Source organism: Humulus lupulus, chromosome X, assembly GCF_963169125.1.
Source record: "Humulus lupulus chromosome X, drHumLupu1.1, whole genome shotgun sequence".
In the NCBI taxonomy this organism is placed as follows: domain Eukaryota; kingdom Viridiplantae; phylum Streptophyta; class Magnoliopsida; order Rosales; family Cannabaceae; genus Humulus; species Humulus lupulus.
Window position 1 is genome coordinate 97,549,877 of NC_084802.1, and position 16,086 is coordinate 97,565,962.

The 16,086-nt window shown below is 38.3% G+C and overlaps 1 protein-coding gene across 1 annotated transcript; it reads right to left on the reverse strand.

Moving 5' to 3' along the window:
* Positions 1-765: 765 nt before the first annotated feature.
* LOC133806083 (uncharacterized) lies at positions 766-15,837 on the reverse strand. The gene is made up of 5 exons (XM_062244218.1): positions 15,710-15,837; positions 3,602-3,653; positions 2,023-2,686; positions 1,519-1,931; positions 766-1,413 (listed from the first exon to the last, which is right to left on the reverse strand). The coding sequence occupies exons 1-5, from the start codon at positions 15,835-15,837 to the stop codon at positions 766-768; spliced, it is 1,905 nt and encodes a 634-aa protein (XP_062100202.1).
* Between the last annotated feature and the right edge of the window lie 249 nt (positions 15,838-16,086).

Genomic DNA, 16,086 nt, shown 5'->3' on the forward strand with positions numbered 1-16,086 from the left:
CCCGGCCCAGACCCAGTGTTCCCATAAGCCTATAAATACAGGCTATAGAACACTGGAAAAAAGATCTCTCTTAAACTAGTATACAGTTACTCTGTCAAAATATAGAGAGAAACTCCATTGTAAAAGGCTTTCCAAGCTCTAATACTATTGACTCGAGGACTAAGGCTCATTAACGCCCCAACCACGTAAAAATCCTGTGTTAATCTTCTACTTTTCTTATCATTACTCTTAAATAATATTCTTTAATATAGTTTCTGAAAATCTCGGCAAAAAATTTCCAGCAACAATGATTAATCCTCTTAATCCTGATCAAGAACCTCAAAATGAGAAAGAACCAATTAATCCTCGTGATGACTTCCTAAGTACTTTTCATTTAGACTTCAATATACTAGATGTTTGGTACAAAAACATACACATTGTTCTAGATGAACTAAATGTGTATGATGCAATCATTGATGCGCCTCGAGATGAGTCATCAACTTTATCTGATTATGATAGTCATAAAAAATATGTGAATTGAATGAGATCTGATTATTTGGCACGTCATTGCATACAGTGGCGGACCCAGGAATTTGTTAAAGGGGGGGGGGGGGGGGGCACAATTTTTTTTTCAAAACAAATAATATAATATGCTAAAAAATTAATTAAAATTTTGGAGTTACTTTTTACGAGTAATGACTATCAAGAAATCTCAAGCATTACTTAAAAATAGTACACAATGTCATGAAATTTTAGCATAATAAATCAAATTTTCAGCTCGTACATTTAAAGTCGTCCTCGTCGGGATTTCATGTCTTGAAAATGATGAATAATAGGCTCATTATCAATAGCATTGAATACATCATTCTCAAGATACATAGTGAGGCTATCATTCAACCATTGATCTCCCATTTTGTTGCGCATTTGATTCTTCACAATGTTCATTGCAGAGAATGCTCTTTCTACTGAAGCTGTTGCAATTGGAAGCGCTAATGCCAATTTAATAAGCAAATAAACCAATGGATATACCTTATCCTTTTGTGTCTCATCTAGTTTCTTAGAAAGATCAACCATCCCTTTCAAACCTGAAAACTTGACATGAGAATGCATATCATCAACATATGTTTGAAGTTGATATTCTAGTACCTTTATATCCATTGTAGAAAAATCACATGGACAAAGTTGAGCAAGAAGAATTAACTTTCCCTTGTCAAAAGCAGAAAATGAATTAGCTGGAGATAAGCACGCTAAACAAAGTAGCAACTCAGTATTAGCCTCATTAAAACGACTATTTAGCTCTTGTAGTTGTAAATCTATCACTGTATTGAAAAAATCAACACGGAAATAGTGAAAATTTGTAAGCTTTGGAGCCTTGCGCCGTGATTTCCCTTGAGCACAATACATATGATTCATATCAAGAACATCAATATTGAACTTCATACAAAAATTAGAAACTTATTCTACTAAAGAATCCCATCCATTGTCTCTCATCATTTGTAATTGTTTCTTGCATATTTTGACTAAATCCATTGCATTCACAATATCTTGATCACCTTTTTGTAAGACTTGTGACAACTTATTTGTGATCCCAAGAATATTCTTCACCAAATGCAAGCTAAAGACAAAATCATATGTTTGCACCATTTGTAACATAATAGATGCTTCATATTTTTGCTCACTATTCAATCTATCATTTGTAATTTCCTCAAGCACATCAATAATAGATGAAAACATGATAGTAAAGCTTACCAAAGTACCAAAGTGTGATCCCCAACGTGTATCACATGGACGCTTAATTCCACTTTCTTGATTTTGGCCTCTTCCACTCAAAAGTTCTCCACCTTTTAAGGCTTCGATGACTTTGAGAGCTTGTTTTTCCTGGACAATGCCACGACGCTTAGATGAGACTCCAACAACATTCACCATATTACACACTACGGTGAGAAAAGTACCTACTTTTTCATAAAAATATAAATCATTAAATATATATATAAATTGTTGATGAAACAAGTATTAGTAGAACATGAATTAAAAGGAAAATACCTATTAAATCATGTTTTTTTGCCACACCCAGGAGTGCTAATTGTAGTTGATGAGAAAAACAATGGACAAAAAGAGCGCATTCATTCTCCTTCATGATAATACTTTTCAAACCATTAAACTCTCCACTCATGTTACTAGCTCCATCATACCCTTGACCTCGTAATTTGGATATGCTCAACCCATGCTTTGAAAACAACTTATCAATTGCTATCTTAAGTGAGATCGCAGTGGTATTAGGAACATGTTCAATACCGATGAATCGCTCAATCACACATCGTCTCTTGTCCACATAACGAAACATTACGACTATTTGTTCCTTTATGGATACATCACGAGATTCATCAACTAAAATAGAAAAAACAACATCTCCCATATCTCTAATAATAACATTAATTTTTTCCATAGCACAAGCATTTACAATGTCCTTCTGAATCTTTGGCGAAATCAGTTTAAGATTCTCAGGAGCATTTTTTAAAGCAACAGTTCTAACTTCCTCGTTATGATTAGCAAGAAACGTTAGAAGTTCGAGAAAGTTACCTTGATTATTAGACTCTTTGGACTCATCATGACCACGAAATGCAAGACCTTGTCGTACAAGAAAGCGAATACAATCAACTGAAGCAATTAATCGAACACGGTAACTTATTCGATCTTTGATGTTCTTCTTTAAAAAAATGTGTCAATTTGTTGTTTTCCATCCATTAAAGCTTCACATTTTTTGTAACACTTGTAATGACTACTATTGTGATTTTCGACATGGGCTTCAAGTAGGCTCATTTTCTTCCAATTTAAAAAACCCTCACACAAATGTGTTGCCACCAGCTTGTTTTCCAATGCTTGATTTAAAAAGATAGCAACACAGACAAAATTCATAATTCTTACTTATGCTATATTCCAACCAAGTAGAAAATTGATCAAACCATGTAATGTTGAATCGACGTTCCTTTGCTCCATAGAATTTCTTAGGAAATTCATGACTTCTTAGTTGACAAGGCCCTTGTTGTAGATAATGTCTACGAATTTCATCTTGAACATTTGGGTGGTAATTGGAAATTGGTGGTCGCAACCCAGGATCGATAGGAAGATTAGTCATATCAATTGAACTTGAAGTACAATTTTTTTTTTTTTGAATTATCAAAATCTACTTCAGGAAAATGTGATATAATTGAAACTTTTTGTCTTTTTGAATTGTCTACCTCCACCTCAGGAAAATGTGACACATTTGAAGCTCTTTTATAATATTTTTCCATATCTTTGTCAAATATAACTATAAAATATCAAGTTTATATAATTTGTATTCATGTGTATGCTATATATGCAAGTACACATATTTATATTAATTAAAAATATCAAATAAATATAGCACAAATTTTTATATATAATTTGTATTCTTATGCATACATGTAATTATACATTTATATTGATGAAAATAGCAAATAATTATAGGACAATTTTTTTATGAACAATCACACATACATTTCTTATATAATTTGTATTCATAAATACACATTTATATTGATAAAAATATCAAATAAATACAGAGAAATAATTTTATTTTTATATAATTACACATACATACCTGAAGAGATATCTCTTCTTCAAGTGATGGGTGAATCCCAATAATTCTTCTACTACAATTTTTTTTAGATCATTATAATAATTTAAAATTAACTAAAAAAAATAAAAACTACACTTGTTAAAAACTACAAAAGTTTCAAAGAAGTGTTTTTGATAAACTAAAACCGAATTTGGTGATTATATATAGTTAAAAATTAGATAAACTTTAACTCTTAAAACAATGTGGGACTTTGTAATTCTTTTTATTTTAGTGCTAAAAATATGTTTACATGTAATTAAATATTAGTTATGATTATCTATTTCATAGAATGCAATTGGTGGGATGTCAAAATTGACTCTCACACTCTCTTGGAGGTCCTTGGTTCGAATCACATGGGTTACATTTCTTTGTTTACTATTTTTAACAATGAAAATTCACATACTTGTATATGTAATATTTTTTTTTCGCCTAGGCCCCAGCTAGTCTTTAGCTGGGTTGCCCATGATTACATACTAAAGACTATGCCAGGCGATCTTAAATTGAGATATGTGAACCTCATATCTACATATGAGATATGGGAGAGGATCAAAAGAGATTCTTTTGATCACTTTAGAAGTTTGCAAGAAGAAATGGTAAATATGATTTGCTCATCTCTTTTTAATATATTTGAATAGTTGATTCAAATTTTTACGCCACCATATTTTTGTCTTGTTTTCAGGAACACATTATTCAAGAAAATAAAAGAATGTGAAAGAAAAACAAGAAAAAGGACTGCAGATTGGTAGACCAAGAGAGAACTGACATGGAAATTAGTTTTTCATTTTCAACTTTGTATTAAGTTCTTTTTATTTAAAGTAGTTCTAGAATTATATATATTTTTTCTAGAAACTATGTTTTTAGATTCCTTTATTTGATGAATGAACAAGTTTAGTATTTCTTTTAAATAATAAATTTAGTTACTATTTTTTTTTTAAATATACTTATTCCACCTATTTCATCAATGAATATAAATGATAATTATGAATTATTCATTATTGTGCAAATCATAGATTTAATAAGACATTTTACTCCAGCCTTAATTAAGTGAAACATATATGTGAATTATTTTTTATTGGTTTATAATTTATTAAACACATAAAACAAATAAAAGACAGTCTTTTATTTCAACACTTCAATGGTTATCTCCCTATTTATATAATTTGTTAATTAAAGTTAACCAAAAGACCTTTCTCTAATAAATGATCAAAAATCACATAATTGTTTAGCTAATACATAGAGATGTATGATTGAACTTTTTAATGTTCAAAGCTAAAATAAATAATAAATGGTGAGTCAATATTGATTGACATTTATTTTAGATATGTTTAACTTTGATCAAATGCAAAGAAAATTTCTAGAAATTTTTCATGCAACATTCAAAGTAAAGTCACTTAGAGACTTGTTTGATTTGATCATAAGGAAGTCTAAACTCGAATTTTGAATTCAAGTAGTTTGCATGTGAACTTGGAATTCAAACCCAACTCACATACATCTAGAATTCTAAGCACAATTAGTATTTTGGAAATGGAATATAATCATATTAGATAAGATTAAATAGATAATGAGTATTCATTATCATCTTTATTATTTCTATAATTTTAACACTTGTTATACTATGTAGATGTTTGATTGTACAACATCGAAGACTTAGAAGTTGGGATTCACAAGTGGTTGTGTGAATGAAAAATTGAAATTTTTCCATGAAGTCATTTAGTGAAACAATTTAATAATCATAAAAGATTACAAAAGAATTTGTATCTCTTTAAATGCTACTGTACCAAAGAATATCACAAATTCTGTAAAGCATTTTTGTAGTGGGAGCATTAGTTAGTAACTACTCCATTACAAATGTAAAGATAGTTAAATTGTGTGTAGCACAATTTAAATATACTTCACTCACATACTAGTATATGAAATAAAGAGTTTTTACAGAAAACAATGGTTGAAACACCATGAATCAAGAAATGGAATTTGGAATTCTATGACATCTGGATTCTTGAACATCAAACTAAAGTTCATTGAAATTTAGTTTAAAATATGATATTAAAGATGAAGAGGAGAACAGAGGAAAGTACAGACTTTTCTATGTTAGGTTAATAGACAAAGGCTATGAACAGAAAGAAGAATTTATTGCTTGAATAAATGTCTTTTACTGCAACCAAACTTGAATCTGTTTACAGGATCTTATCCACTGCTTTATGCATGGATTATGAGATTAATTTAAATGGATGTCTAAGTAGTCTTTACTAGAATGGCTGACATGACAAAATCATTTGAAGATCTCGACCAGAAAAGATTATGTTGTGATTCTTATTCTTGATATTGACAAACGTTCTAATCATTAGGAATGATGTAGAGAAATCGTCAATAAAAAAGAAATAGTTAGTTGAACATTTCTAAATATTGGATTTAAAAAAGCTAAGAATGTTCTGTACATTCAATTATGTAGAGATTGAAAGAACAATCATTAGGCCGTATCTCAAGCAAATTATATTGATAAGAAGCTTAAAATACTTTACTTTACAAAATCCAAGAAATGCTTTTTGCCTTCCCGGTAAGGAGGATGTATTATCTAAAATAATAAATGTCCATTTATTCTTTTACTAGAAAAGAGGACATGAGACAACATTCTTACAACTCAGTGATAGACTATTTGAATGTATCGAATGTTATATTTTCGAATTGACATTTGTTAAATGGTGGGAATAGTCAGCAGTTATCAATCCATTATGGATTGAGTCATTGAAAAATTATAAGGACTTAGTTTTGAGTATCTTAAATATAATAGAGATTATATGTACGCGCATTTAGGCAGAGACCAAAAATCCCAATGGATGATCTGATATTAAATCTTTAAAAATTGATACCATAATCAGATTCCATAACTGTGGAGGAAACACATTAATATAGAAATGTGTTAGACATTTAAAATTTATAATTTTCACCACAAAAGTCGATATACAACAGCTACGAGCAGTTAAATAGGCTATTTGATTTAGTTAAGTTCTTTGACATTCTGGAAAGACTTTCAGACTAGAATAAACAACTAGTATTTTATTGCGAAAGCAATGGAGATACAACTATTCTAGAAGAACTAGAAATCATGAGAGGGTAAAACACATGAAATGAAGTATCATTTAATATAATTGATGTAATAATCTTGATGATAACTTAAAACAATTTCTTACAAAATTGCTACAAAGACTTTGTTAGATAAAATTGGTCAGGAGAATATGATTGACATATTAAAAGAGATGCCTCAATTTTCTTTAGGAAAAGTGGGAGATTGTTGGGAATAGTGTTATTAAAGCAATTGTAGTTGACAAATGTTTTAAAAGAAATAAATACTTGAATTGAATTATTATATATATAGACTATATCCGATATTATATGATAATATTAAGTGAATACCAGAAAATTCCAAAATTTATCTGTGGTCTTAATCTCATATTGGTATGGGAGGATCGAGATTAAGATAATAAACTTAAATAGTTCACAGTAAAATAAAGTTATGGAATCTTTAGATTAATTACTGCTATTACGGTCCACTAGTATTATGAATACATGTGTCCTAGATCCAGGTTACTAGTGTAGTAGGATACTTTAGTAGAGGTACTTTGTATGCTGATAATATGTAGAACTGGACCAGATGTGATTTGTTAATACTTGTTTAAACACTGTTTCATAGTATTTATCAAACACATCAAACGATGATCATATACACGATGATCTTAATCCTAAGGTTACTATGAACTCCTATATATGTCATCTGATCCTTTGCTCATGCGTTAAGGTTTGTCAGAATGATCAGGCTAAGAACAATTGTTTAGGGGACTCAATGATGTATATGACTGTGGACATAGTTTAACAGATATTGAATCTATACCTTCTTATAGATTGAATAATGGTTCCTTATTGGGTTGACTTTGGGAACTGAAAAGCTTATGAGCGCTCACATCGCAAACTTGTTATGACACAACCTTCACTAGTAAAGTCAATGGTACACTAGTAAAACGGTAATTTTATTCCCTTTTACTTACGAACCATTAATAGAGGATTAACGTTGTATGTAATGATTATATCAATGGACACTTTATTATTAATAGAGTACTCAGTAAATATATGTCTATAATTATCAAGAGTTCAATCACATATTTTTAGTGGAGTAATCATGAGATTAATAAATATGACTATTTAATCAACGAGCTTTGATTAATAATGTAATATTTATTGGAGCTTGATATTATAGGTCCATAGGTCCTCTGGGTGGCTCTAACAACACCATATCAAGGTCAGAGTTGATACAAGTGTATAACTGTAATTGGGAATTTGAGAAGAATTTTATTTTTCGGGTCAAGTATACAATTATATGATAATTGAGGTTGAATAATTTAGAATTAATTATTATATTTTGAAAATATAATTATTAATTTAAATATATTAAATTTTGAATTTCATATACATATATTGTTATCCCAAAAATCAGAAGTGAATGACATGGCAAGCATTAAATACACGTGGCTGACACCTGGAAGAATCTGTGCTCGACCATCGACCAGGAAGACATCCAGTGTCATGCGATCGGTTTCTTCATACAACCAGCCTGGTCGTACGCACATTATACGCGGAAAAGATCTTATGCAGTTATGATAGTATCTGAGATTATCTCCAATCATTTCCTGAGTATCCGACTATTTAGGAAATCATATCTGTAACAAATTAATGTAAATTCTCCTTGAGCCTATAAATAAAGGATGAGGGCTCAAGGGAAAGGGATCATCTTCCTCTTCTTCTTTTTTCTTACTTTCAGATCACGAGAAATTAGAGTTATTGTACTATTCCTGAGAGAGGACTGAAACACATTGAACCCTAGTTCTTTGATCACTCCTCTGAGTCTTACATCAATAATAATTCAAGTGGACGTAGGTTATTACCAGATTATGGGGCCGAACCACTATAAACCTTTGTGTTCTTTATTATTTCGTCATCACATTCTTTCCAACGTGTTTGTCCACATCAAGCGTATTTGACTCCGTGTCAGTTGGCCAAATTCAGGGTCAACATTCTGGTGCTTTCATTGAGAGCTTGATACAGAATCGTTGAGGAGATCAATGGCGAAAACTACCAGGAAAACTGGATAGGCGGCCGGCGCTGCACCATCTAACCCGCCTCCTCCTCCTCCTCCAAACGTGGTTGAAGATGAGCCGCATTTGGAATTTGATGAGGAAGAAATGGACGACGCGACGCTAAAGAGTACCCTAGGGGAATTGCGTGAGGAGCTGGCCAATCTGAGGGCCAGCCATGAAAGTGCCGCCGAAATCATGGCGCGGCAGCAGCAGGAAATTGAGCGGCAACGCCTGGAGTTGAGTGAAAGACAGGTGGAGATGGACCGTTGCCAGAGGGAGGCCATGGCAGCCCTCGAGGCAGCCTTACAATTGGCTAGGAATCACGCAGCACCTGCTTCGCAGCCTGATCAACTCGCGGATGGGCCACCCCAGAGGGGTCCCAATCCTAGCCCGCCTATCCAACCCTCGAGCCCACAAAGGCCCGAGCAGCCACCGGCGCCTCAGGACGATGTCCAGCTAGGGGGCCCTGAAGCATAGCCTCCATCCCAAACTAGTCGCGGTAATCCCCCGCAGCAGAGGCAAAATAGGACTGGGCAGCAGCCTCGTAGTCCTAGATGCCATAGGGGCGATGAGCCAAACCTTCCGAACAGAGAACATCATCCTCCTGGTAACAGGAGGAACTCAGAGTTAGGCTCTGCGGTCCAAGGCCCCCAATGGCATGATAATGCATGGGGACCTAACGACCAACGTAGACCACCCTCTAACGCTTGGGAGGTTCTTGCCAGAGAAGGCAATTGAGGGAACAATCGATCCCACCAAAGCCAATCAAGATTCAGAGATGGCCATGGTTATAGTGAGGCCGACTCAGGCAGAGGGAATGTCGGTCGGAGAAATGAAGAAAGAGGTGGAGGCAGGAGCCAGCTACCTCAGGATGACCAGCCCGACAGACAGGACGCTGGGGGGGCAGCCCAGACAAAATAACGTCTTCAACCGGCTCGGGGCTAGCGAGCAGCGGAGGAGAGATGAGGACTTGAGGGATGTACTCAACGATCGCCGCGAGCGGCACGGTGAGTACGTTCCCCCAGCACCAGAGGCCACAGCAATTCCTGGCGCTGTGTAGGCCCAGATAGATGCCCTCAACCAGGCAGTGCAGCAGTTGGTCGGAGGAAGAACATCTTATATCGACCACGATAGAAGAAAGGGAACTCTTTTCGTCCAAAGGATAGCTATGGCAGAAACTCCTAGCAAGTTTAAGATGGCTACGCTTCCGAACTTTGACGGGTATGGTGACCCGGTATCTCACATCAACAAATTTGAGATATAAATGGACATTCAGAAAGTGTCCGAAGACGCTCGATGCAGGATCTTCTCTGCAACACTTTCTGATGCCGCACAGGAGTGGTTTTTCAAATTTCCTCCTGCAAGTATAGTTTCCTGGGAAATGTTTGTGAAAGAATTTTACGGATAGTTCTATGCAGGTCGTGTGCACCCGACTGAGGCAAATCAGCTGGTCGAAATACGCCAGCAGGACGGAGAGCCACTGAAGGATTACGTCCAACGCTTTATGCGAGCAGCGGCTGGGGCGAAAATAGTGGGAGACGAGGGCAAGATGATGGCCATAACCGCAGGGGTTAAGCACTGCATGCCTATCTCGGAAAGCCTCAGAAAACATGGGGTTAGAACTACCTAGGAATTCTTAGATCGAGCTGATCTCTACATTAAGCTCGAAGACACCATCGCCAACGAAGGAAAGCCCCTAGGCAAGGACAAGGGGACTGCCGAGCCCGCCAAAGCCGCCAATGGGTCCAAGCCCAACGGCAATGGCAAAGGCAACGGGAACGGCAATGGCAATGGCAAGAATGGCGGGAAACGGCCACACAATGAGCCTTCCACCTCCGACAATAAACGATCCAAGGGTAACCATTATGAACCTTGGTTCACTAACTATACTGCCCTAGTTGAGTCTCGGGGAGAAGTTTATCAGGCCACAAGTTCCAGCGTGCCTTATAAGAAACCTGCCCCCATTCGAAAAGATATTTTGAGAAGAGACACCACCAAGTTCTGTCGTTATCATAATGACTACGGACATGATACCAATGAATGCAACCAGCTGAAGGATGAGATCGAGTTCCTTATTAGACAAGGACACTTGAGAAGATATATACGGGCCTCGGGAAATTCCCAACGAGAAGGTCCAGGTGGCAACGAGCAAGCGCCCACACGCCAACGTTCGCCACCTTTGCAGCCTGACCCCGTGACTGGCACATTGTTAACCATCTGTGGAGGCCCGTACCTCGCGGGAAACAGCAGAAAGGGCAGAGAACGATATGCTCGGACTCTACGCCACGAACAAGACATCGAGATGATGATTGTGGATGACCGCGCGCCGAAAAAGGCTCGATCAAAAGAAGGCGAAATAACTTTCTCTGATAGCGATGCCCAACATGTCCGGTTCCCACATTCTGATCCGCTGGTCATGGATATTCAGATGGCCAACATGATGGTGAAGAGAGTGCTAGTTGATACAGGAAGTTCGGTGAACATCCTGTATAAGTCTTCGCTGGAACGCATGAAGTTGTCCGTTAAGGACCTGGAGCCCTGCAACCAAACAATATACGGCTTCTCTGGTGAGGGACTCGCCCCAGCAGGGTCAATCAGACTACCGGTGACAGCAGGTACAACGCCTGCTACCAGGACATTACTCGCTACTTTCATAGTGGTCGATTGTCCCTCGGCATACAATGTAGTCATTGGAAAGCCTATACTTGTTGATCTACGGGCCGTCACCTCCATGTGGCACTTAGCCATGAAATTCCTGACAGACGCAGGGGTAGGACGCGTGGTGGGAAACCAGAGGGAGGCCAAGGAGTGCTACAATGTCCAGTCACGAAGGTGAAGAAGGGAACGTCAAAAAGCACTCCCTCTAATAGGTTGTAGATGGCAATTGATACACAAGCCCAATCCGGTGATGAAGTCACCAAATAGGGTGTTGCCCAAAGTGAGAATAGAGATTTAGATCCGAGATTTGGGGATTTTGAGGAAAATGTTGGACCCGTCGAGGACCTGGAAGAGGTCCAACTTGACGAGAAGGACCCGACCAGAGTCGTGAAAGTCGGGAAAAACTTAGAGCCCACTACGAAACATGCACTGGTGGAGTTTTTGCGGAAGAACCAGAAAGTCTTTGCCTGGTCGCACAAAGACATGGCTGGGATAGATCCCGCAGTCATAAGCCATGTCCTGAACATAGACAAGAGTTTTCCGCCCGTGCAACAGAAAAGAAGGCTGCTCGATAAGGATCGGTCGAGAGCCTTAAAAGAAGAAGTTGAGAGATTAAAGGAGAATGGGTTCATAAGGGTGGCGTTTTATCCATCGTGGGTCTCCAATCCAGTACTGGTTCCCAAGCCTAATGGCAAATGGCGAACCTGTGTGGATTTTACAGACCTCAATAAAGCCTGCCCGAAGGATTGTTTCCCACTCCCAAGGATTGACCAGTTGGTCGATGCTACTGCAGGACACGAGATCCTCTCTTTCATGGATGCATACTCGGGCTACAATTAGGTTAGCATGCATCCCCCTGACGAGGATCACACCAGCTTTCGGACCGATACGGGATTATACTGTTATGAAGTAATGCCCTTCGGACTGAAAAATGCAAGTGCGACTTACCAGCGACTGGTTAACCACATGTTTAAAGAGTTGATCAGCGTAAACATGGAGGTATACGTGGACGACATGCTGGTAAAGTCGAAAAAGGTGGAAGGACATGTGAAGGATTTGCAAGAGTGTTTCGATGTATTGAACAAGTACCAGATGAAACTAAATCCTCTCAAATGTTCCTTTGGGGTTGGATCAGGGAAGTTTTTGGGGTTCATTGTTAATTCAAGAGGAATCGAGGCCAACCCCGACAAGATAAAAGCCCTGATTGACATGAAATCGCCAGAGAAGATTAAAGACGTACAAAGTTTAACTGGGAGGATTGCAGCCCTAAGTAGATTTATTTCAAAATCAACGGATAAGTGTGTCCCTTTCTTCAATCTACTTAGGGGCAATAAGAAATTTGAATGGACAGGAGACTGCAAGCAAGCTTTTCAGGCCTTGAAAGCCCATATGGCACAGCCTCCTATTTTATCAAAACCTATCGAAGGAGAAACTTTGTTCATCTACCTGGCAATCACTAAAGTTGTTGCTAGTGCGGTACTAGTACGAGAGGAAGAAGGCGTACAAAAGGCAGTTTACTATGTAAGCAAAAGGCTAATCGGAGCAGAACTGAGGTATCCTCCCATCGAAAGATTAGCATACTATTTAATCTTGGCCTCAAGGAAGCTACGTCCTTACTTCCAAGCCCATCTTATTATAGTCTTAATTGACTAGCCCCTTCGGCAAGTCCTTCAAAAACAAGAGGCGGCTGGACGTTTATTGAAATGGGCAGTCAAACTGGGGCAGTTCGATATTACATATTCATTGCGAGCAGCAGTAAGAGGACAAGTCTTGGTTGATCTTATTACGGAGTTCACCGAACTCCCAGACAACGAGCAGTGCAAAAAACCTAGTGCGCTTGAGCCTCAAGACGAGGCTCCTTCGTGGAAGTTATTCACAGACGGGTCGTCAAACGAATCCCACACAGGATCAGGAGTGATCTTGATAACGCCAGAAGGGCATCGATTTCACTGCGCCATTAGGTTCGACTTCACCGCGTCAAATAATGAAGCCAAATAGAAAGCACTCCTCGTTGGATTAAGAATGAAAAAGGACATGAGTATAAAGGTGCTCGATATTTATAGTGATTCACAGCTAGTAGTGAATCAAGTTCTAGGGGAATATCAAGCACGAGGCCTAAAAATGGTGGCCTACTTGAACAAAACTAAAGATCTATTGGCCCAATTCAAGAAGTTTACCCTCCAGCAAATCCCCCAGGATCAGAATTCGAACGCAGATGCCTTAGCCAAACTCGCAAGCGCGAAAGATGCTGATTTTCTGAACATTGTGCCAGTAGAAAGATTGAGTGAGCCAAGCATACGAGCAATTGAAGCCAGTATGGAAATCCGGATGGAAGATACATGGATGGCACCCTACTTGGAGTATCTGACAAATGGTGTACTACCAACAGATAGAAACAAGGCCAGAACTCTTCAAAGGCAGGCTGCTAGGTATATACTGGTCGATAACGTTCTATACCGAAGGGGATATTCCATGCCACTGCTCAGATGTATTACACCAGAGAAAGCTAAGGAACTAATGAAAGAAGTACATGAGGGCTTCTGCGGGGATCACGCTGGGGGGCAAAGTTTGGCGAAAAGGATTCTAAGGCAAGGCTATTTCTGGCCGACTATGAATGAAGATTCAATGGAGTTTGTGCGAAAGTGCGATAAGTGTCAAATATTTTCAAAAATCCCACGAACAGCTCCAAACGAATTGAAACAGATGTAGAGTCCTTGGCCTTTTGCAGTATGGGGAATAGACTTGATTGGATCCCTGCCAACGGGAAAAGGCGGAGTGAAGTACGCAGTCGTAGCAGTTGACTACTTCACCAAATGGGCCGAAGCTGAACCACTCGCTACCATAACGACCAAGAAAGTTCTCAACTTTGTCATCAAGAACATTGTTTGCCTATATGGTTTGCCTCAAAAAATCATCTCAGACAACGGCACCCAATTTGACAGTGATCTATTCACCGACTTCTGCGAAAGACATAGGATTATCAAAAGCTTTTCTTCAGTTGCTCATCCACAAGCGAACGGGCAGGTCGAAGCAGTGAATAAAACGCTTAAGGACACCCTGAAGAAAAGACTTGAAGACGCTAAAGGAGCATGGCCAGAACAGCTGACTGAAGTACTCTGGTCGTATAGAACTTCTCATCGAACAGCTACAGGTCACACTCTGTTTTCCTTAGCATACGGGTATGAAGCTATGCTGCCCGTCGAATTAGATCCCCCCTCACATCGACGCATTACATACGACCAGAGCCAGAATAGCCAACTAATGATGGAGTCCCTAGAATCGATTGAAGAGATACGAGAAAGTGCCCAACTCCGAGTTGCTGCGTACCAGCAAAAGGCCGCCCGGTATTTTAACTCTAAAGTTAAAGAAAGAAAATTCAACGTCGGAGATCTAGTGCTACGACGAGTTTTCTTGAACACCCGCGACCCCACTGCTGGAGTACTCGGACCAAACTGGGAAGGACCTTACCAGATTGAAGAAGTCCTTCATCCGGGCACCTACAAACTTGCACGCTTAAATGGAGATCTCGTTCCACGTTATTGGAATGGTGAACACCTGCGCAAGTACTACTAATAAACAGTCCTTTTTAAAGAACTGGCTTGTATTAATTTTTACTTTTTACAAGTTTTGAAAAAGGGTTAGCCACGTTGTATGGCTAATCTCTTATAAGTGTAAGATCTTCTTAAGATCACTCGTAAAGACATGTTTAGTCCATTTTTAATACGAGATTATAAGGGACTGTGCGCAGCCAGTCATTCTTGCCAAACTTTGCAAATTTATTTTTACAAGTATTTGTTCATTACGTGTGTTGTTTTGCTGTATTATATATTATGTTTACTATCGAGCAGTTATGTTCGCACAGGCTGTGGTCAAGGCAAGTGACCAAGGACCTAAAGCTCCTAGATCACTTGGGGGGCATATAAGGTACATCGATAGAAAAGCATACCAAGGGGTATGTAAACACATGAACAAAATGAGTGAAAGCATGCTACGGTACTTAAAGAATTTTTCAAAATTTATATTTTGTTAAATCAAATGAGTACTATGCTATGTTCGGTCATGCGAACAGGTATTATAATAAAAGAAACATTATAATATCAATAAGGCAATCATTTACACTGCGAGCATTAGTGCTCGGATGTAAATATGAAATTAAAAGGAAAAAGCCTTTACACCGCGAGTAGTACTACTCGGATGTAATTGTTCAAGTGTAAGTGAAAAAGCTGACCTCGCAGCAATAAGAGTAAATTGCCTTTACAAATAGACCCGTGGGCCATAAAAGCTGAATAAAAAAAAAAATTATTACTGGGGAGCAGGAGGGTCTTCTGAATTAGGAGCGCTCTGATCAGCCGGAGGACCAGCCGTAGCATCAGCAGCAGGGGTTTTGGCCTTGGCTCTATCCTTTGCCTCCAACCGAGCAGCGCATTGCGCCATCAGCGTCCTTTGCAACCGCTCAGAGAGATAGTTAATGTTGGCCTCTCAATTGTGCTTCCAAAAGTCGTAGAAACAAAGGAAGGTGGCTTCCTTGTACTTCTTCAAATTTTTGACCCCGTCCTCCTCTAGCTCCTGCACTCACCCCTCGAGCTCTCACACCCGCTCTTCAAGCTTCTTCGCCTCATCCCTGCTGGTGGTCAGATCGAGTTTGAGTTGTTTACACTCTTGGGTGTTAAGTAAAGCTCTTTC

What these genes read in the sequence shown, in the direction of transcription:
- LOC133806083 (XM_062244218.1), bottom strand. Translation starts at nt 15,837, where the DNA reads ATGGCGCAATGCGCTGCTCGGTTGGAGGCAAAGGATAGAGCCAAGGCC. An exon ending in GAAGACCCTCCTGCTCCCCA is followed by an intron (nt 3,654 to 15,709) that starts GTAATAATTTTT and finishes AAAAAATTGTAG; the next exon opens with TAGAAGAATTATTGGGATTC. An exon ending in AAAAAGGTGATCAAGATATT is followed by an intron (nt 1,414 to 1,518) that starts GTGAATGCAATG and finishes TTTTGTATGAAG; the next exon opens with TTCAATATTGATGTTCTTGA.